General features: G+C 43.8%; 1 protein-coding gene across 1 annotated transcript in view; it reads left to right on the top strand.

Moving 5' to 3' along the window:
• CLSTN1 (calsyntenin 1) overlaps window positions 1–23,092 on the top strand; it is a 248,267-nt gene that overhangs the window by 150,754 nt on the left and 74,421 nt on the right. Inside the window, exons 4-8 of the mRNA XM_068112236.2 lie at window positions 8,456–8,664; window positions 9,616–9,765; window positions 10,707–10,892; window positions 11,068–11,334; window positions 15,294–15,415. Of these exons, the coding sequence (XP_067968337.2) occupies window positions 8,456–8,664; window positions 9,616–9,765; window positions 10,707–10,892; window positions 11,068–11,334; window positions 15,294–15,415 (934 nt within the window). The remainder of the gene's footprint in view (window positions 1–8,455; window positions 8,665–9,615; window positions 9,766–10,706; window positions 10,893–11,067; window positions 11,335–15,293; window positions 15,416–23,092) is intronic.

Here is a 23,092-nt window from a genome sequence, read left to right as displayed (position 1 = left end):
AGGCCATTGCAGTCAAACTTGTGAAGCACATACGCTGTGGTGCAATATTGTTTTAGTATAATTTGTACAAGTAAATTTGTATAATTACAAGCAAATCAAGATGCAACAAGATGCAACCTAATTATACAAGCAAAAAGTATAATCTGTACAATTTGTAACCAGTTGCTTCTCCGGGATGGCCCCAAAAAGGGGAATATTAATTTATTAATATTAATTTTTTTATTAATAAAAATTTATAAAATTATAAATTTTAAATTATAAATTATTAAAATAATAAAAACAAAAAACTATTAATTTTTTTTGAATAAAATTGTATTGCCCTTACTCACCTGTTACAGCTACCTCACTGATTTACCTGTAAGTGATTTCACCTCGTTGTGCTCATACTTTGTGACATCCCCAAGGCATTGGCAACCCTAGCTCAGAGTAAGCTTTCAGTGCAATCAGTCGAGGCTGTTATTGCCAAATTAGCACCACGTTATTTTTTGTTTCGGTAAGATGTGTTTTCCTTGTCTGTGGTTGGGAAAGTCAGAGCAGTGGATTCCTGATAAACCTGGATAAATAAGAAATGTGGGGAAGAAGGAGGGCAAGCGGAGGATGCACAAGACGGAAACAGCCACAAACTCTCAGCAAGGAAAAACTGGGAATTTGGAAAGAGGTGTGCTTGAGGAGGATTAATGGTGGAAGAAAAGGTCATGGTTTTGGATGTGAGATGATCTGAGATGGTTGTGAACAGCCATCTTGAAGATCTGGAGGGAAGAATGAGGTTGAAGAGGATGAAGAAGTTAGTTTCACTGTTGGGGGAAAAGAGGAACAAATGAATGTAGGTGCGCAGTGATTCTGAATTTTTGGAGTCTCGCCAGAAGGGGGGTTATGGTGGACCACGTGCGCCCTGCAGATACCTGGCGGGAACAAAGCAAGACCAGAAACAGAGAGAGCAAGACCAGAAAGGATGTGGTGGAAAACACAGAACCACCGGCCTTTGAAGCCTTTTAAAAAGAACTGTAGGTGGAAAACAAAACCTCAGGTTTAGCAACAGCACCTGATTGGTCCTGATGTGCTCGCATTTATGTTTTATTTTTTTCGGGCTTTGATCCATTAAGGAGAATTTATTGGTTTAATGTTCCAGCTTCCAACTGGTGCTCATCAGTGGCGAGTTAGGTTCATGCGCTTCCAAGCCTTTTAATTTTCCAGGTTAATGTGTTTCCTCTCCTCCTCTGTCTCTCTTCATTTTCCTATTCATTCATTGCCTTGCCTGTTGTGCCCACTCGCGGCCCCACTATCACATCATTACCTTTTTACCCTGTCTATCACCTCTTCCGTGAGCTTCGATCTTGTTAAAAAAAATAGCTGGGTATGGAGGTTTTAAGCATTACTAGTTGAAACATGACTTACGTGTACTGCCACGTAAGGGTGTGAGTACCATTCTCGGCACACTCTTGTGGGCAGTGTGCTGTAGCACATTCTTGGAAATGCACTTTATAATTTTTGTCATTTTTAAAAGAAATTTTATTAATTACAACTATCATACTCCATATTAAAAGATAAAGGAAGACTATTTGTAATACCGGTTGCCACCAAAGGTTTATTTCCACCAAGTCAATTTTGGAGAAGCCAGGTGTTGGCTTAACGGTTAAGGTGACTGGCTTGAGATCTCATGGTCCTGAATTCAGGCCCCTGTCATTCCGTTGAATTAACACCAGGTGGGTTGACTCAGTGTGTCATCCTTCCGAGGTCAGCAAAATGAGTATCAGCTTAATGGGAAGAATGAGCCATTTGAGTATCCTGCGTCAGAGTAGTGGCCCGTCCAGGATTTTTCCCAATAGCCTAGGAAACTGTTTTGGCAGCCCTATGTATCTGAAGATGCAAAATGAGTTGTCTTCAATTTTGGAGTTTCGGGGACATCTACATTTACTCCATTATAGTAAGATTTATGTTGGGTGAGATCTGTAGAAAGACTGTTTGATACTATCAGCTTTTGTTACCCTCGCCAGAGGAGAAGGTATTGCATTTGAGTCCGTTTGTTACTTGCCGGAATAGATTCCGGCAAGTATGTTGGTTGGTTGGTTTGTCTGTCTGTCTGTTTGTCTGTCTGTTTGTGCGCAGTACTACGTCTACATCGTTGCACATAGAATCGCCATACTTTACACACATATTTGTCTTGCCCTGGAATGACTGTGCCCAATTTTTAACTCTCGAGGCCCAAGGCCTCCATTATGACATCATAATTTGACAAGTACAAAACTTCATCCAATCAAGATGCAATTTCCTGAGCGCCATGTCGGCATAAACTGGTGGAGAAAAAAAATGATGATGACATCATCGGTCACGTGGTTCGGTCGCCATCTTGGAAAAACCGAAAAACTTTGCACCTCTATATCTCCAAAAGTGCTAAACAGAAGAAAATCGAGACATGGCTCATTGTAAAGAACTCTCCATGGGGAATAAAATATGTTAATGATGATGTCATAGGTGCCTCCATTATGACGTCATAATTCGACAAGTACAAAACTTCATCCGATCAAGATGACATTTCTTGAGCATAATCTAGGAATAAATTAGTTTAGAAAACTGGTGGAGAAAATCTAGGCACTCTGCTCACCTTCACTCTTTCATTCCCCTTTTCTCCCGCCTCTGGAACAAACTCCCCCACTCCCTCCAATCCCACTCTTCCCTCCAGGTCTTTAAAACAGCTGTTCACCACCATCTCTTATCTTCCCCCATCCAAAACCTTGATCTTTTCTACCCCCGCTAATTCACCCCAGATACACTTTTTTTCGAAATTCCAACTTCTTTTCTGTAAGTCCTTGCAGTGTCCAAATGTTTTATACCTCTCGCACCTCCCCCCAAGCCCTCTCCCTCCCACAGTTCTCTCGATGTCCCTGCTCTCAAATGTTGTGTTTGTGTCCTTCCCCCTCTCTCCCCATCTTGTCTACCGCTCCCCTTATTTTGTGTTCTATGTGTCGGTTTGTGTCGGTTTGACTTTTTGTGTGATTAATGTTAGCTCTTTCACGAGCCTCGATCTTGTATACAAAAAAATAATAATGATGACGTCATCGGTCACGTGGTTCGGCCGCCACATTGTCTGTCTGTCTGTTTGTCTGTCTGTTTGTGCGCAGTACTACATCTACATCATTGCACATAGCATCGCCATGTTTTACACACATATTTGCCATGCCCTGGAATAGACTTTGCCCAATTTTTAACTCTCTAGCCCAAGGTCAAGCTCAAGGTCACCCAAAACGTGAAATCAGGGGGGGTCGAGTTTTCATTTAAAATATATTTAAAACCACTATAACTCTAAAAGTACAAGAGATATTGTTACGGATTCGTAACTTCCGTTGTTGTGGTTTTCACCCACTTGACATATTTCTGATATTATGTACTATTATTATTCTCAAAAGGTTTATTATTCACGAACAGTTATCCAAAGTCAAAAAGGCTAACTTTAAATGATACCGGAAACCGAACCGGAAGACGAGAGAGAGAAGAGGAAGAGGCGTGGCGAAAAAGTCAGGGAAGACGCGCGACGTCGCGGCTCTGTAGAGAGCGTGGTCTACTGAAAGTCGCGAAAGTCTTTTGAGTTCCTTGAAAGGACATCCGGCGATAGGAATTATCGCTGGAATTGGAAAATCGGCGTAGCCAGGTTTTGGCGCTGAGATTTCGACGAATCCTCGCCTAGTCGCATCGACTCAAGTACGAGCCATCGGCCATTTTGAGCCTCACGCTTCGGACACCTACAAAGGTTTTGCTTCGCCAGCTTTACCCCCAACATCCTACCGTCTGTCAGGGATGTGTGTGCGCGACCGCTTCGTCTCCAATTACGTTGCGGTTTGCTGAGTGAGCGGTGAAGGTGCTCCCCTGGAGGGCGCCTTTGTACAGTTTCGGCGGGGCGATCGCCATTGTCAACTGTACGCGATTCGGGTCTCGACTGGAGAGCAAGATTCGGGCTTTGACTGGATATCGTTCTCGTGACCGCTGGAGCTAATCACCTTCGCCTTGGAACAGGTTACAGAGACATTGAGGAGTGTCCTTGTCACTCGCTGGGAGCGCAGTGAGTTATATGACTTTAGTGATGGTACCATCCTAAGCAATAAGGTATGTAATATAGAGTGCACTATTAATTGCCATTTGTTGTACCGTTATTCTTGTGTGTGATTGTTAATACAATATCTGTCCATTTATAATCATTGGTGTGGTTTCACTATTGATTTCTAACACAGAGAATAACATATTTTTCTGCCGGGGCTCCTCTCGGGGTTCGGAGGTTTACCGAGACCAGGGGATCGGTGAGGAACCCGTAACAATATGCATACACTTACTGTTACTGACATAGGAAGTCACATACGACATTTCATTTGGCGCCATGACCTTTGACCTTGAATGACCTTGAAAGGTTCAACTCAAGGTCAAAAATTGTTTGTTTTTTATGAATAACTCTGTCAAGCATTATCTGATTCCCTTCTAACCAACACCAAAATGTTCATTATTCAATTCCAGAAAAATAACACGTCGCATAAAATGGTCAAAAATGCTTAATTGTAATTATTTTTGGGGTCAAAGGTCAGGGGGCCAAGTTTTCATCGAAAATATATTTCAAACCACCATACAGTGACGTGAAAAAGTAAGTACACCCCATGTAAAGTTTTGACTTTTTCAACATATTTCAACATACAGCTATTTGATCTTCATTTCAACAATATTGATAGATAAAGGTGATATAATATAACAAATATCATGAAACATTTACATTTTGTAGTCCATTGTATAATTTAAATAAACATAAATGCAAATTTCGCATGTGGAAAAAGTAAGTACACCCCTACATTTATCACGACTTCAAATACCTAAAATTAGAATCAGGTGCACCAACTCAGGTGCAAATGATTAGAACATCGTTAGAGATGATCTTGGAGGATCCTGTCTTATTTAAACCTCAGACATTTAGTTTGGTTTGCTCTTTGTTGTTGAAGTGTGCGGCATCACCATGCCAAGATCAAAAGAGCTCTCTGAGGCCTTCAGAAAGAAGGTTATAGATGCCTACGAGTTTGGGAAGGGATTTAAAAAGATCTCCAAACAATTTGAAATCAATCATTCGACTGTCTGGAAGATCATCTACAAGTGGAGAAGATTCCAAACAACTGCCAACTTGTTCAGGCCAGGCCGCCCCAGCAAGTTCAGCCCGAGAGCAGACCGCAAGATGCTGAAAGAAGTCTCGAAGAGCCCCAGAATGTCATCACGGGACCTACAGGTAGCTCATGCCACTGTTGATGTCAAAGTGCACGAGTCCACCAGTAGAAAGAGGCTGCACAAATTTGATCTACATGGGAGGTGTGCCAGGAGGAAACCTTTGCTGTCCAGAAAGAACATCAAGGCAAGACTAAAGTTTGCCAATGAACACCTGGGCAAAGACCAGCACTTCTGGAACAATGTGCTCTGGACAGATGAGTCAAAGGTAGAGCTATTTGGCCACAGTACCAGAAGACATGTTTGGCGAAAACCAAAGACAGCATTTGACCGCAAGAACCTGATACCAACTGTAAAGCATGGTGGTGGAAATATTATGGTTTGGGGCAGCTTTGCTGCATCAGGGCCTGGGCAGCTCACCATCATAGAAGCCACTATGAATTCTTCATTGTACCACAGGGTACTTGAGGATAATGTGAAGCCATATGTTGGAAAGTTGAAGCTCAACCGAAGGTGGACCTTGCAACATGACAATGACCCTAAACATACCAGTTAATCCAGCAAGGAATGGCTGAAAAGAAAGAAATGGAGTGTCCTGGAATGGCCAAGTCAAAGCCTGGATCTAAATCCCATTGAGATGTTGTGGGGGGATTTGAAACGAGCTGTGCATGCAAGAAACCCCTCAAACATCGTACAGCTGAAAGAATTCTGCATGGAGGAGTGGGCAAACATTTCTCACAGTCGATGTCAGAGACTGGTAGACAGTTATAAGAAACGCCGACAGGAGGTTGTTTCTGCCCAAGGGGGGCAACACCACCTACTTACTTTTTCCACATGCGAAATTTGCATTTATGTTAAATTGTACAATGGACTACAAAATGTAAATGTTTCATGATATTTGTTATATTATATCACCTTTATCTATCAATATTGTTGAAATGAAGATCAAATAGCTGTATGTTGAAATATGTTGAAAAGGTCAAAACTTTACATGGGGTGTACTTACTTTTTCCACATGCAAAATTTGCATTTATGTTTATTTAAATTATACAATGGACTACAAAATGTAAATGTTTCATGATATTTGTTATATTATATCACCTTTATCTATCAATATTGTTGAAATGAAGATCAAATAGCTGTATGTTGAAATATGTTGAAAAGGTCAAAACTTTACATGGGGTGTACTTACATTTTCACATGACTGTAACTCTGAAAGGACAAGAGATATGCATACACTTACTCAGTTACCTTCCATTGCTTAGCGTATATACATGTATAGATTTCCCGCCATTTTGATCCAAAATGGCCGATAAAAAAGGACATTCCGGCAAGTCCTCGGTCTCTGACCGATTTTTCATTTGTTTGTCTGTTTGTCCGCACAGAATAAATATAATTTTCTCTGCAACCATTGGTCCGATTGACAGGAAATTTTCACCATAGGTGCAACTCCACCTGTATAAATTTTTAATGATAATTATGACGTCATAGGTCACGTGGTTCGGCCACCATCTTGGAAAAACCCAAAAATTTGCACCTCCATATCTCCGAAAGCGCTGAATAGAAAAAATTGAGACATGGTTCATTGTAAAGAACTCTCCATGGGAAATAAAATATGTTAATGATGATGTCATAGGTCCCTCCATTATGACGTCATAATTCGAGAAGTACAAAACTTCATCCAATCGAGATGAAATTTCTTGAGGGTCATGTCGGCATAAACTGGTGGAGGGAAAAAAATAATGATGACATCATCGGTCACGTGTTTCGGCCGCCAATTTGGAAAAACCGAAAAACTTTGCACCTCTATCTCTCCGAAAGCGCTGAATAGAAAAAATTGAGACATGGCTGATTGTAAAGAACTCTCCATGGGGAATAAAATATGTTAATGATGATGTCATAGGTGCCTCTATTATGACATCATAATTTGACAACTACAAAACTTCATCCGATCAAGATGAAATTTCTTGAGCATAATCTAGGAATAAATTAGTTTAGAAAAAAAAATGATGACGTCATCAGTCACGTGGTTCAGCCGCCATATTTGTTTTAACACAAAAGCCTTAAAAACCACTTAAAGTACATCCTGGTGAGGGTTTGCAATCTCTGATTGCTCTTTTTCGTGTTTATTTTGTGCAAAAGTCTTTTTATGAACAATTCCTTTACCTCATGAATATTTCGATCGTTATTTATTTTGTGGATTTAGATATGTATAGTGCTATGTTCATATTCCGCAAACGCTTTTCATCAACCCATTGGTTTATTTGTCACCATAATTTTGGTATCACTTTCAAATTGGAAATGTCAATTATTACTTTTCAATAACCAGAGAGATAATGCTTCCAGCAGCTCCCCTCTCTCTCTCCCAACGAGAGGGTATTTCTGCTGCCCACGTGACGTGATCCTGCCGCGGCTCACCTGTCGCTAAGTGAGAAACTGTCGTTTCCCCATGGATGGTTGACAGATGGGGCACCTTATAATTTGCCCATAGTAATTTTTCAGGATTGTGTTTGAATGCCAGTGGCGTTGTCATTCCGAGTCTTAAAAAAAGAAAGCGAATCCGATTATGCACGGGACAACATGTATCCACAATGTAGCAGATGCCTCGGTGCATTGTCGGTGCGATTTTGAACCAGCTAAAAGGTGCGTTTTTTAAAAAAATGGCTGAAAGTTTGAGTTGCATCAACCATATGGCTCCTCATATTTTCACCTGAGTGGTAATCCTTCAGGGGCTGATGTGCAACGAGTTACCATTTTAACGATTTCCCAGAAGGCATGGGGTTTTTAATGAGTTCCCTCAGCTCTGCTTCCAGTACATTGAGTTCCACCCTAAGGAATAATAGGTTCCCCCCGACCCACCACCTTCCCTTGGCCTGCCCTCTTCCATCTGCTCTCACACTCTTTTTTTATTCTACAGGTTTAAAAAAAACAAACACCTTAACACCTAATTCGAAATGCATTGTTTGATTACACTATATAACAAGGGTGTCGTTTTGCTCCCAATTTTGTTCTGCAATTTTCATATGAATCACTGCACAAACGTCGTCAATATCAAATGAGCCCAGGTAACCCTTGCTTTGTGTGCATTTCAGCAGAGCCATGTTGTGCGAATGCTGTGCCTTGAGGTTTACGTACCTGCCCATTCCAACAGGAAAAATAAACTCTCAGATGGTTGTTGCTCGAGCTGCAAATTAATTCACCTCCCTCGTTCAGCAAACGCATTTATATAGCTCCATTTGCTCAGCCCAACGGGGACGTTGTTTCTCAGGGCGACGGTCCATGTGCGAGTGAAAAGCGTGAACCGTCACACGCCCGTGTTTGGGCGCACGTCGTACAACGGCAGCGTGACCGAAGAGCACGTCGGTGAACCTCTGGTGCATGTCGAGGCCACGGACACCGACTGCACACCGCAGTATGGAAACGTCTGCGACTACCAACTGATGACGCCCGACGTACCTTTCACGGTGGATGCCAGCGGTGAGGAAACGCAACCGGCATGAGCTGCACACAATTTGGTGGTTTATTTCATTCCTCCAACACTCTGTTGTCCTTAATCCGTAGCAAATAGTATGAGATGCAGAACGAATAGTACACAAAAATACAACTTTCCTTGCAATCTTCCAGCCAAGGAAATAAAATTACCTTATTTTGACTGAATTGCGAATGTGAACTGAGGATTCCCATCTATAGTTTATCGAATGGTGTTTCATTGCTCACCAAATTGAAACCAAGACCCTCATGAGCTTTCCCACTTATTTTTACGAGAATTATTTGAGACAGCAATATAACCGCCACCTCTCCCAACCTCCATCACCCATCTCCCTATGCGAGGTCATAACAATAACGACCTCTTCAACTGTCCCACCCAGTTTTCTTGGCACTCTTGAAACGTGTGGATGATATTGCTGAGGTCTGCACACTCGAGCAATCTGGAATCTCTACCGGAAAGCCCCGTGGTGCTGTCATCATCTGTGATGAGTTTACCTACCCTTGGGCTCTGATCATGAGTGAAATTGGTTATTTATCACCAGCCTGCACTTGACATGAGCAGACACCCCTATCGATTTCGGTTCATAGTGAGGGACATCGTTAGGCGTCCGACTAAATAGCTCACTTCCTTTTTGCTCCTGGCGAGATTGAGCAATACTTGCATTTCTTTGATCTCCTGTGTGATTAGTTCGCTTCCGAACATCGAGAGCAAAGCTTCATACAACAATGTAAGACCCTTAAACTGCAAAGGACAAGTTGCATTGATCGATGCTGATTCGTTCCCTTAGTTTTTGACAAACTGAGGCGATGAGGTGACAATTATCCCCTTAGAGAGTTTCCTACTTTGGCTGTTGATAGACGTTTTTAGATCCTTCTAGTCCAGCAGTGGTCAGATATGTCCATCATCCAGTGGTGATAACAATGTGTGAACTCGTGCAGGTGTCATCCGGGCCACGGATAAGCTTGGCTTTGCCGAGCCGCGGGAATATCAGCTTTCGGTGACGGCCTTCGACTGTGGGAAGCGACGGGCGGCGGAGGATGCCACTGTCACCATCCAAGTGGAGCCCACGTGCCGTCCAGGCTGGCAAGGTGTGGACAATACAAAGATCGCAAACTCCATTTTGTATTTTCCATCTTGATATGGCCTTGCAAGACCGAGTCTGGTCTATCGATTGTGTTTCTAACTAACTGATGATTTATTCCTCAGATGTTCGCATTGTCTTGAGATTTGTTGATACATAAGTGTTTAGACCGCCAAAGAATGACTCATGACTTGTGTAGTACAGGTAGAACCTGGAGTTATGCAAATTGAGGTGGAGATGGCCCATAATATTCCATGGATTGCAGATCCTCAATATTGAAGATCGCACAATGATCAAGTTCGACTGGGTGGTTGCACAAATTATTTGCCACCAGGTGATGGCTGCCACCAGACAAAATGGCTGACTTGGTAACTTGCTCGCTGTTCAGCCGTCAAATCTGGCTTATTGGAGGATGCCGAACAACCTCCCATTGGGTAGCTGGCCGTCCCATCTGCAGTATGGTTGTGGATGTTAAACATCCCTCGGTACTTTTTTTCAAAATACTACACCTTATTGCATTGGCGCCCTGGGCAAGTTCTCCACTCACATCGGTCTCATGCAATTTTCGCATCGGTCTCATGGGACAAATGCACTACAAATGCCTTTATCTTTCATTAAATTGTCATACAGTTGATAAAATGCTATCATTCTGGTAAAAGAAGAGGCTGGCTAGCGTTTGCTGGCATATTTTGAGGAATATTGCATGAAGATTTTCTTTTGCCATTGGAGATGCAGCATGCACCTATCTATTGTTGCTTGAGGTCCAATACCTGAAATTATTCACTTCACCAAAATCTACCTGTCTGTAAATTAATTTGAAGCTGGAAAGGGTAATACCCTCATTGTACTCGTTCCGTTCTTGAATAATTCAAAAGATAAGATAACAAGAAAAATATTTTGTTGCATTGTAATGCGATTCCACATTAACCGGCCTCCGTTGCAATCCAGGCTGGAGCCAACAGGTGGACTATGAGCCTGGAAGTGGGCTGCAGCCACTTTTCCCTGCAATCTTTCTGGAGACCTGTGGGCAAGCTTTGGCCTCTGTTCGTGCCGCACTTGAACTACAGAGTAACCATATCGGCCGAGGATGCGACCGTGAGACGTATGCAGAAAGCTCGCGCAGAAGGCTGTGTGGTGAGTAGACATTTTGCTGCAACGTTGAATAATTTATGGTCTTTGACATGAAGTTTGACAGTTTCAAGTCAAAGTTAGACCAAAATATTGTGGCTTGCAATTTGTTGTTGAATTTTATTCACTTGAGGGGAACTTGCTCGCTGTCTCACTCCAATCCTTCACAATACTTTGGCAGGAGCGACAGAGGGTGGAATCGAACTGCTCCCATCGCCTGCAATGTTGGAGAGCTGGACTCAAGACATCCGTGTGGAGCAGGAAGCAGTCGGTGACAGTGGGGAGGCAGTGTTTCACTTTGAAGGATCACAAGCCGCCCTCGTGCCAGACATGGTTGCACCAGTGAACCTCAGCGAGCGCTTCACGCTGGCCACATGGCTGCGACACGGAGTGGGGCATGTACCACGTGGTGAAAAGGAGGCTGTGCTTTGCAGCTCGGACAAAGCTGGTAAGTCTCTCGAAGGATTACTCAGCTGTTTACTCTGGGTTAATTTCCCAACCAGACTGTATTCCTCAACCAGAATGTCGTATTGGTCCTTCACAGGCAGGGTACTGCATTACAAAGTGGTTCGTCCTTCAGAGGGATGTTAAGCTGGCAGACCCATCTGCTAGAATTAGGTGATGGCCGTTGAAGATCCTATGGTTTCCTTGGTGAAGACCTGGCAATTTATTGGTGGCACCCTGACCAAATGACAAATTCCTGTCCAAATCGACCTCAGTTGAATGTCAGGCCTGACCAGCCAGGTCGTGAAAGACTTGGGCCAAAACGTAGCCTTTGGTTGACCCCTCAAGAAGCTGGGAATAATTTGAACCATTAAGCCATTAAGCGATCCCTGGTGTTGACTTAGCGGTTAGGGTGGCGGCTTGGGATCCTAGGATCCTGGGTTCGAATCCCGGTCGATCGCTGAATTAACGCCAGGGGGGTTGACCCAGCCTGTCATCCTTCTGAGGTCGGCAAATTTGAGCACCAGATTGCTGGGATGAATGATCACGGTGTGTACCCCGATTTAGAATAGGTAGACCGTGTATCCCTGCGCATCGTAAGAGCGTGACCAAGGGTTGGCGTCAGGAAGGGCATCCGGCCATAAAAACATTGCCTCAAACAGGGAACCATGATTTTCATGGGGCCCGCAAGGCTAACCCCCGTTCTAGCGGGGAAAATAGCCTTAAAACGATCATTCATTCATTCATTCAAGCAGCCATTTGCGATTTTATGAAGAAATTCTGTAACTTTTGAAATTATCCTGACTAGTGGGGTCACCCGTGGGAATCCCACGGGCATGGAGGTGTATCGTTGCGATCGGTGCAGACGTTTTTGCGGTACCCGGGACAATAACGTTAGGCGGGAGTCCAAACCTGAAAATGCTGGAGACCAAAGCTGAAATTGGAAAAACAATATAGCCTATTTTACTCCAGGGGGTCCCAGGATTACCCACCCAAAATTTCGTTGCGATCGGTTCAGCCGTTTTTGCGGTACCTGGGAACGGACGGACAGACAGACAGATGGACGGACGGACATTTGGTGAATTGTAGTAAGATTGACAAAATCATGATTAAAATTTTGTCAAAATCATGGACAAAATCATGTCATGACAAAATCATGACTAAAACATGATTCTCCTGGGACAAAATCATGAAACCAGAGTTTTGGGAGAAAAATTTGTTTGAAATACTTCCATTGCTATTCAAATGACTTGCAAAGAGTGACTTGTCGTTTTAAACAAATTGAACAGAAGAAAACAACGAATTTCATTGTTGAAAGAATGGCTCGTTTCGAACGCATCTTCTTTTCCCAAATAAAGGCTTCTCCATGTAACTTGTCTTTCCATAATTTGTTAGGCCGTAATTGCCAGCTGTAATGTGGGCAGAAAGCTCTGCCTTTCCTACACTTTGGTGCCACTGTCCATTCTGTCACACAGAGGACAGATGAAGGACGAGTCATGTGCGTTGTGTCCACGTACGAAGAGCGAGGACTCCGGTAATGGGTGTATTATAGGGCTGTCAGAGAAGCTTGATTATTTGCCGGTGAAGGTCGTGTGCAGGTTGCTTTTTTTTGTATATCGCAACGACTATCAATTCATGCTTGTCACCTGCATTCTCCTGGGAAGCAGTACTACGTGGTGAAGTTCAACCAAAAAATATATTTAAACATTCATAATTCCCCTGATGCTTCTTTACACACACACACACACACACACGTGCACATGCACAAACACTATCTGTTTGAAACTGTAAAGGAGGCTTACCTGTTTCTAACCACACTCTTCAAATCGCCTTGCATTGTTGGCCGTGGTGCCGATTCAATGAGCCAGTTGTACTTTTAGGTCATCACATCTCGATTGTCGAAGGTATGAACTTATAAAATCGCCCCGAGTGGGCTGATTGTCATTTATTGAGGATGTTATGCTTAACTCTGCTGATTTATGGGGAACCCCTGGGACTCCCCTTGGTTCCCTGGGAGCCCCAGATACAAAATCGAAAACCATAAGACCGAGCGATCTTTCGGACCAGCGATTAGAAGGGCTGTATCGGATTTCAGAGCAATCGGTTGGTAAATAAGGGATGAGTAGGGATCCAAATTTTGAAGGTTAACCCCCCCCACCCCCCAAATCCCCCACTTCTCCCTGGGAGCCACCATGCTCCAAAATTGAACAATCGACGCCTGAGCGATTGTGTGGGCTACTGTCTTGTATTCATGAGTCAAGATTCAAAGCAATCAGCTGGGTGATAATGGAGGAGTAGCAAAAATAGCAAAAATTAAATGAACGGACAGAGGGACATCACAACCCATTTTATAAGTTAATCTCTTCGAGAATCGATATAAGATGACCTAAAAATGGGTCGTCATGTCCAGATGGCTGTCCGCCCGGTCATCCGTCCATTCACTTTTTGCTATTTTTGCTACTCCCTTATCACTTGGCTGATTGCCTTGAAACTTGACAAATGAAAAAAACACAGCAGCCCGCACAATCACTCTGGCTTCCATTTTTCGATTTCAGATCATGGGGGATCACGGGTGGGGGTTAGGTGGGCAGGAGGGGAGAAGATAAACCCACCAACGTTGGATCCATACTCCCTTATTTATCAATTGATTGCTCTGAAACCTGACAAAGGCCTTCTTCTTGATGTGTCGCACAATCGCTCTGGCTTGAATTTTCGATCTCGGATCATCGGCGCTCGCAGGGGGTGGGGGGGGGGGGGCACGGAGAGTACACCCTGAAACTCCGGATCTCTACTCGTCCTTCATATACCAAGCGATTGCTCTGAAACTCAATAGAGCCGTTGTACTCGGCTCACTCCATCTTGGATTTTTTTTCTTTTCGAATTTGGATCATGGGCTCAGGCTTCGATGTTTTGATGTCTGATCATGGAGCCTCCCAGGAGGATTACCTCCGTAACTGGATGCATATTCGTCCCTCATTTACCAATCAATTGCTCTGAAACCTGATACAGACCCTCTACTCAATGGCCTGCACAATCACTCAGGCTTCGATGTTTTGATGTCTGATCATGGGGGCTGCCAGGGGAGGTTACACCCTGAAACTTCGGATCCCTACTCATACCTCATTTACCAAGCAATTGCTCTGTAAACTGATACAGTCCTTCTAGTCAATAGTACACAGGATCGTGCAGTCCTGCATTCTTCAATTTAACATCAAGGAACCTCCCAGGAGGTCAAGGGGTCTTCCAAGGAGCCCCCCAAAATCAGCAGAAGTCTAAACTACAGCCTCAAGAGAGGACCGCCAACCCACTTGGGGCTATTTATTAATCAACATTTGCATAGTGATCATACTAGTTCTTCTGGGACTAGTTTGAATTATTTCATCTTGGAATCGAAATCCTTAATACCGCTGTGTTAAGCTTTATTTGAACCCACAATCTCTGTGATGGCAGTTTGCGAGGTTTGTCATTAATTTGTTACTAAACTGAAATTGCTCACATCGTCTCGTTCCAATTTACTCCTGTCTTCCATGTGAGGCAATGTGGTGAATAAACCTGTGTAGCGGTACAAAGTGGGTTCGTTGGTTTGTTTTTAAATAAGGTACACCAGGTAAAACACTACCTAGGAGTACCATGTGATTTATATTTTGAGAGCAAAAGAGCTTTTAGTGTCTATGACCATTGCTTTCAACTATAAGTTACAAATGACACTCTTTTAAAAGTTTCCTCTGATAATGATATTCTGATGCCTGAAATCAGCTGTTCCATGTGACGACACTGTGTCCAATATTCCAAGGCGATTTGATATAATCACCACCTCGTTAAATTTGTCCAACTGGTGAGCACAAGGAGGTTCATTTGATGGCCTAACTTTGCTGCTACAATAATGATAACTGCGGGGCAGCTTGTTAAACGCACACAGCCACTTTAATCAGTCATTGGTTTTGCCCTTGTGTTCTGCCACAGGTATGAACCGCCATCATTACTCGCTGTATATTCACAACTGCCGACTTGTGTTTCTGCTGCGGACTGAGCTGGGTCATGGTGACCCTTTTCAACCAGCAGAATTCCACTGGAAGCTGGAGCAGGTGTGCCATTCCGACTCAATCTTCATGTCGTCTTCTTCACCCTCTCTCTTTCTCCGATGCTCCATCCCAATCATGCATTTGTTCAGACTAAGATTTCTTCGGAGAAGAACTATTCGTTCTTTGAAGGAGGGAATGATCTAAAGCGAGCAACCAGATGTTAAAGGCGCACTAAGAGTCTAGCTAAGAATGGCTGCTTCAAAATTTGTTGACTCGTGTATTACTGAGCTCGAATGCCATCTTTTAGTAGATGGTCATTTAATAAGTGAATTCATGATCAGACCACAGATACCAGCTTGGTCCCCTCAAGTGACCAGAAAATTTATGAAAAATAAAAATATAAACATCAACAGTCTAATTATGTAAAGGAGTAAGGATAGTTGCACAATAAACAAGAACCTCACTCGATAGAGAGCATACCTCCACCAGGCTGAACAGTTTACGTTTCGTATCCACTGATAGGCCGCATCCCGGGGGAGGAGGCTGTTTCACAGCACCACTTGGTTGTCTGCGACGTAAGGGTGAAAGGTGCGAGGAGAGCTCGGCGGGTGAAGTACCAACCGAGAATGAAGGTGTGGAGGTTGAAAGACGTGACAGTGAGGGAGGCATTAAAAGAGAGGCTGAGTATGGTAGAGGATGATGTGGTTGAGCTTGAAAGTGGTTGGATGTCAATGAAAGATAGTCTGTTGGGAGCCGTTGGTGAGGTACGTGGATGGACAAAAGGACCACCGAGGCACTCGGAAACATGGTGGTGGGATGATTAAGTTGGAAAGAAGATTGACGAGAAGAGGAAGAAGTTCAAGGAGTGGCAGAAGGCGAAGGGTACGGGGGCAGTAAAGGCAGAGCATGAAAGTTATAAGGCAGCCAGGAAGGCTGCAAAGAAAGAGGTAGCAAAGGCGCAGGAGGCATGTAGGAAAATGCTCGGAGAACGTTTGGATTTGGAAGAGGGTCAGAGAGCGGTATTCAGGATTGCAAAGCAGATAGCAAAAGAGAGGTGTGATGTGATGGGGGTGAGTTGCTTGAAGGATGAAGTGGGACAAATGGTTGTGGACCCAGATGGAATTAAAGGAAGATGGAAGAGATATATGGAAATGCTGTTGAATGCAGAGAATGAATGGGATGGCAACATAGAGAGTAACCCAGTTTTAGGACCGGCAGAGAAGATAACCGAGAAGGAAGTTGAGGAAGCGATAAAAGCAATGAAGTGTAGAAAAGCGGGAGGGCCGAAGGGAGTTGTGGGAGATATGTTGAAGGCAGCAGGAAGTTGGGGTGTGAAGAGAATGACAGAGATCTGCAATCTGGTGGTGAAAGAAGGCCGCATTCCAGTGGATTGGGAACTGAGTACCCTCGTCCCTCTATACAAGGGGAAAGGTGACCCTCTGGAGTGTGGCTCGTACCGAGCGATAAAGTTATTGGAGCATGGAATGAAGGTATTGGAAAGGGTGTTGGAGAGGAGGATAAGGAAGAAAGTGAAGATTGACGAAATGCAGTTTAGATTTATGCCAGGAAGAGGAACGACAGACGCGCTTTTTATTGTGAGGCAGTTGCAGGAGAAGTATATGGAGAAGAGGAAGAAGTTGTTTCTTGGGTTTGTTGATCTGGAGAAAGCATTCGATAGGGTTCCACGTGAAGTAGTGACATGGGCATTGAGAAAGTTAGGAGTGGAGGAATGGTTGATCAGAGTCGTGATGGCAATGTACAAAAGAGCGCGCACAGCTGTAATGACGAAGGACGGGAACAGTGGTGAGTTTGATGTGAAGGTGGGAGTGCATCAGGGGTCGGTACTAAGTCCAATTCCTTTTTGTAGCTGTGATGGGGGTGCTGGCTCAGACCGTAAAGGAGGGTTTACCGTGGGAGTTCTTGTATGCAGATGATCTGGTGTTGATTGCAGAAAGTATGGATGGATTGAAGGAGAAGATGAACAAGTGGAAGAAATGTATGGAGACAAAAGGTCTGAAGGTGAATATCGGAAAAACGAAGGTGATGGCAAGTGGTAAAGCATGTGGTGAGGTGGAAAGAACTTGGAAGTGTACGTGTGCTGTGTGCAGGAAGGGTGTCGGAGTGAACTCCATTCAATGTACAATGTGCGCTGAGTGGGTTCTTCAAAAATGTAGTGGCTTGAGAGGGTCATTAACCAGTGTGGCAGCTACATTCAAGTGTAAGGTGTGCACAGAGGGAGCTGCAGATGTAGAAAATGTTGAGTTGGATCTTGGAGACGGCGTGAAGCTGGAAGGTGTGAAAACATTTTGTTACCTAGGAGACATGCTGAATGGAGAAGGTGGATCAGACTCGGCAACGGTTGCTCGAGTGAGATGTGCATGGAAGAAGTTTCGGGAACTGAGTGGCGTGCTGACGAGGAGGGGAGTGTCGTTGAAGCTGAAGGGAAAGGTGTATGCTGCATGTGTGAGAAGTGTTATGATTTATGGGAGCCAGACATGGGTAATGAACGTAGAGCAGCAACGAAGGCTGGAAAGGGTGGAAATGCGAATGGTTCGGTGGATGTGTGGAGTATCGTTGAGAGAGAGGAAGACAAATGATGAATTGCGAAAGATGATGGGAATAGAGCCTGTGATTGATGCTGTGAAGAGAAACAGGTTGAGATGGTTTGGTCATGTGTTGAGGAAGGATGAAAGTGACTGGTTGAGAAGAGTGATGGAAATGAATGTAGATGGAAGTAGAGGACAGTGAAGACCGAGAAAGACTTGGCTAAAGATGGTCGAAGAAGAAATGCGGGCAAGGGGGTTAACAAGGGGAGATGCAGAAAATAGGGCAAAATGGAGAAGATTGTCATGGGGACCACAAGGCTAACCCCCGCTCTTGCAGGGAAAATGGCCTTAAAATGCCTGTTGTTGTTGTTGTTGTTGTTGTTGTTGATAGGCCGGATCTGCCTCCGGACTTTCACCAAAATCTATTCACCTTGTTCTAATCACCTACCCAACTCATCCACCTAGTTTTGTCATAATCCGTCCATAACTTTTTGACATATTATGCTATATATCGTTTTTGGGCCTATCTCTCAACGGTGAAGAATCACTAAAAAAAACTCATATCCAGAACCGGATTCAGATAGTCACCAAAATCTATTCAATTTGTCCTTATCACACACCCAACCTGTCCCCTAAGTTTTGCCTGAATCTGTCCACAACTTTTTGAGATATCCTGTTCACTGACAGACAAACGGACAGACAAAAGTGAAAACAACCTCCGTCAAACCCTCGGTGGCGGAGATGATAACCGAATTTGACTTCCATCTAATGCTTCGGAGGAACGTTTCGTTCTTGGAACCTCCACAGTTAAGTGTACGGAGCAAGCTGTGAGCGGTAGGACCGCCCAGGCCTGCACTGGTAAATATTCATGCGACCTGCGTAAATATTCTTAAAGTGTATTTCCCACAAGCGCATTTATATTAACCGTCAGAAAGAGGCATTGCTACAGCTCGGAGGACGGACATTTTATTTCTGTGAGGTAATTTGTCGGTTTAACGCTCGAGTGAATGAACACACAACGCGCCGTCTTGATGGAGATGTTTAATTTCAACTTTGATCAGTGCAGGAAATGGTTCTGCTTCATCCTGCAGCCTGAAGATGTGTGATCAGGCAGAATTGGGAGTTGTGGGTCAAATTGCTTACAGTTAACTCTGGATGCAACTTGCTTAAATTTGATTAGTATGATAATAATCATTATTATTATTATTATTATTATTCTGGATGTGACCAGTCTAGGCTTGATTCCTGACCCGACTATAAGCTGTCTGCGCCATGCTTCGCCGGCAGGGTATTGCACCAGCAAGTGTGCTCTCCCACAAATGGACATTAAGTCCCCCCCCCCCCCCCACCACCCCCCCTTCCCACGCCTCCTCCCCCCAAGCCCTCTCCCTCCCACACATCTCCCTGCTCTCAAATGTTGTGGTTGTGTGCTTCCCCTTCTCTCCCCATCTTGTCTTCCGCTCCCTCTTTTTATATATTTTGTTTGTCTGGTTGATTTGTTTGTGAAGTAAATGTTAGCTCTTTCACGAGCCTCGATTCAGTATACAAAAAAAAAAGAAGAAAAAAAGTCACCTGTTCCATCTACTGGCATTAGTTGGTTGACGTTAAACATCCCATGGGAGTAGGTGGGTTGTTGCCGGCACTCTGAACAGGTCACAAATTTTTACCAAAATCTTCTCCACTCTGAACCTAAAAATCATGGGTCCTGTGCAGTCAGTTCCTAAAAAGACGAGCGAAATTGGAATCCGTAAGGAAAGTGGAATCAATTGATCTTTGGTGGATCTTTGGTGAAAAGTGGATAATCTTCTTTTTTTTTTTTTTTTGTGACATCCAAGTTATTCTTAAGTAGAAACATTTGTTTGTTTCATTGGTTCGTAACCGTAACAGAAAAAGTTATCCAGGTTTGACCCCCCAAAATAGGATTCCTCCCAGAGGAATACGCCGCGGCCTGCATTTGCATCGTGCAGCAGCTTTGCATTCAGCATATAGAGCCACAAAGCCTGCAATTGCATAACAAGAAGCCTCTCGCTTTGCTTTTTTCTTTCCAGCAAGACCGGCTATTTCCCCCTAACTGTGAAAGTCACAAATTTGGTATTTTGGCGGCGTGGAGTTTTATGCTTTGTCATCGAATCGTTGACTGTCAAGAAAAAGCATTCCATCTCGGACTGCCTTCAGAGCAGGGAGGGTGGCGAGGGGGCGGTTTGTCATGCCACGTTGGCACACCCGGCCACGCTTCACCGGATCTTCCCTGTCACTGGCGGTTCTCCACACCTCGCCGTGTCTATGGCTTATTTAGCTATTAACAGCGTGCGCCTTGCCAGAGGCTGCGTGGCATGGTGCTCCGAAAAATGAGCCGAGATACGAGCGAGTAAACCTGAAAGAAATCGATGGGGCTCGACTACTGCGGGCATTTTGCCACATCATTGGCCACGGAAGATTTTAGGAGACGAGGCGACGATGCCGTCGGAAGGTTTGCTTCCGAATAAAAACCGACTATGCTTCCGAAGTTTGCTTCCGAATATGAAAAGTAATTCAGGTAGACTTGTTTTTTTTATTTCTTCGCCATCGCCAAACTCCGTTAGTCTATGTAACTCGTCTCACATAGGAACTAAGTCTATTTAGAGGGATTGCTAAATTTTTTATCACCTCACCTGTGCTGCTTTATTGAGCGTTGAGGGAGGAGTGGGTAGAGAGCAGAGTGAACCTCGAAACTGGCTTCCTTTCAGGTCTGCAGGCAATATGTATTCTCCTTCCCCTTTATTCATTCTTTTTCAATTGTACAATTAATTTCGCTTTACCTCCTCAAGGTTGTACCTTGCTAGTAATTGTCCGATGTTGTATTAGTTCATTCATTTATCCTACTTTTTGTATTCCTTTGTGGCTTTCGGCAACGTTCATCAATTTAGTGATCGCAAGGATTCAGGTTATAATTATCACCATTATATATCTTAATATGTTGATCCCTGGTGTTGGGCTAGCGGCTAGGGTGCCAGCTTAGGATTACCAAGGATCCTGGGTTCGAATCCCGGTCGATCGCTGAATTAACGCCAGGGGGTTGACTCAGCCTGTCATCCTTCCGAGGTCGGCTAATTGAGTACCAGTTCACTGGTAATTCCCTGTTTGTCGTAAAAGGCGGCAAAAAGGGTTGGCGTCAGGAAGGGCATCCGGCCGTAAAACATTGCTTCAAATAGGGGACCGAAAAACAACAACAACCACGGTTCCTGAAAAAGGCCAACCCCCGCTTTGCGGGGAAAAATGGCCTCTAAAGGTGGTTTTTTTATATATATGTTAATATGTTGGGATATGGCATATTCCAAACGAAAGTCCGCAGAATCTGTTTTTTTTCTTTGTAAAATTCAATTTCCGTTTTGTTGTTGATATAATTTTTCACTTCATTGCTTAAGGTTTTCAGAAAAAACATCAATTTCTCAAGTAACTCGATAACTTGTTCCATTGTGTACATGACTTGCTCACTCGGGGTGCAGCATGTTTGAGGAAGCTTCCATACATGATGTGGTTTTAATTTTCTTGTTTAAAGACGGTCAGACCTTCGCTGCCTGAATCATGCCATCTGACATGACATCTGTAGAAACGGATGTTCAGGCCAATAATGCATGGTGTGTTCCATATCATTGTTCTTGGCTGTTTCCTTGGCTTTGCCAGGGAGACTTATTTCTGTGAGCAAACATGATTGGCTGGGCAAACTGAGGTGGAGAAACATAATAATCCTTGTATATGATATCTTCTCCACATTTTTAGCTCACCTGGAACGAAGTTCAGGGGAGCTTATGCGATGGTGCGTCGTCCGTCCGTCAGTCTCGAAACACTTGCAACGTCTCCAAAACCGCTGAAGGGATTGTGGCCAAACTTGGCACAAATAATATTTGTTGTGTTGTAACTAAAGTTTGTTCACGGCAATAAAAAAAAATCGGGATCTAAGGGGGTTTACCGGGGTCAAAGTGGATACAGGTTTGACCCCCCCAAAATAGGAATTTGCTTTTTCCTCTGAAACTACCAACACTATTTCGATGAAACTTAACCACAACCTTCACCACCTGTGATGTATCAAAGTTTGTTCATTGCATTAAAAAATATCTGCCCCTTTAAGGGGTCTACGGGGGGCCAGGGTGGGGGTCCAAAATAGGTATTTGCTTTATTCTCATAAAATACACATGCAATTTCGATGAAACTTCACCACAACCTTAATCACCCATGATGTACCAATGTTTGTTCAAGGCATTAGAAAAATTGGAGTCTGAGGAGGTATATGGGGTTGTGGGAGGTGGGGGTATTTTTTAGGGCCACAAAAATACAAAACCACAAAACCCCCCAAAATAGGTATTTTTTCTTAGTTTGATTAAAGTCTTATGATTACGTTAGTATGATTCTACTTGCTGCCCTGTCTTCTAGCAACCATTGAAATTGGTTTAAAATACCTTTAGTCGGTGCAGTATAAAAAATAAAAAAAACACCTTTCGAGGCCATTTTTCCCCGCAAAGCGGGGGTTGGCCTTTTTCGGGAACCGTGGTTGTTGTTGTTTTTCGGTCCCCTTTTTGAAGCAATGTTTTACGGCCGGATGCCCTTCCTGACGCCAACCCTTTTTGCCGCCTTTAACGACAAACAGGGAATTACCAGTGAGCTGGTACTCAATTAGCCGACCTCGGAAGGTATGACAGGCTGAGTCAACCCCCCTGGCGTTAATTCAGCGATCGACCGGGATTCGAACCCAGGATCCATTGGATCCTAAGCTGGCACCCTAGCCGCTAGCCCAACACCAGGGTGCAGTATACTGTTTGTTATATCAGGTGAGCGCCCAGGGGTATTGCCCTATGTTTAATGGTTACCTTCTGGAAAGGATTTGTTCCATTTATTAGTAGCTTCAAGATTCACACTCTCTACTAAGGTCCTTCTGATACAACCTCCAGGCATTCATCCATGGAGGAAACTGAGCACACGGCGTAGTCTTGTTGATCTTAACTTCTCCATCAGGTTGTAATGTGCAAAACTGATGTCTCTCAGGCCTACCTCTGAGGTTTGCAAGACTCGCTGACATCCTCATTATGGTATATTTTCATACTTTAACTACATTTCCTGATCCCTTGCGCTATGTTGTATCTGTACGCTTTTGTCTTATTGTTTGCCCTTCACACCATTTTGTGCATGTTGACTTTTCCCCCATGTTCTTCATCTCCTC

This window comes from Myxine glutinosa, chromosome 4 (assembly GCF_964187855.1).
Source record: "Myxine glutinosa chromosome 4, kmMyxGlut1.1, whole genome shotgun sequence".
In the NCBI taxonomy this organism is placed as follows: Eukaryota; Metazoa; Chordata; class Myxini; order Myxiniformes; family Myxinidae; genus Myxine; species Myxine glutinosa.
Note: the sequence above shows the minus strand (reverse complement) of the source record. Positions and strands in the feature narration are given on the sequence as shown.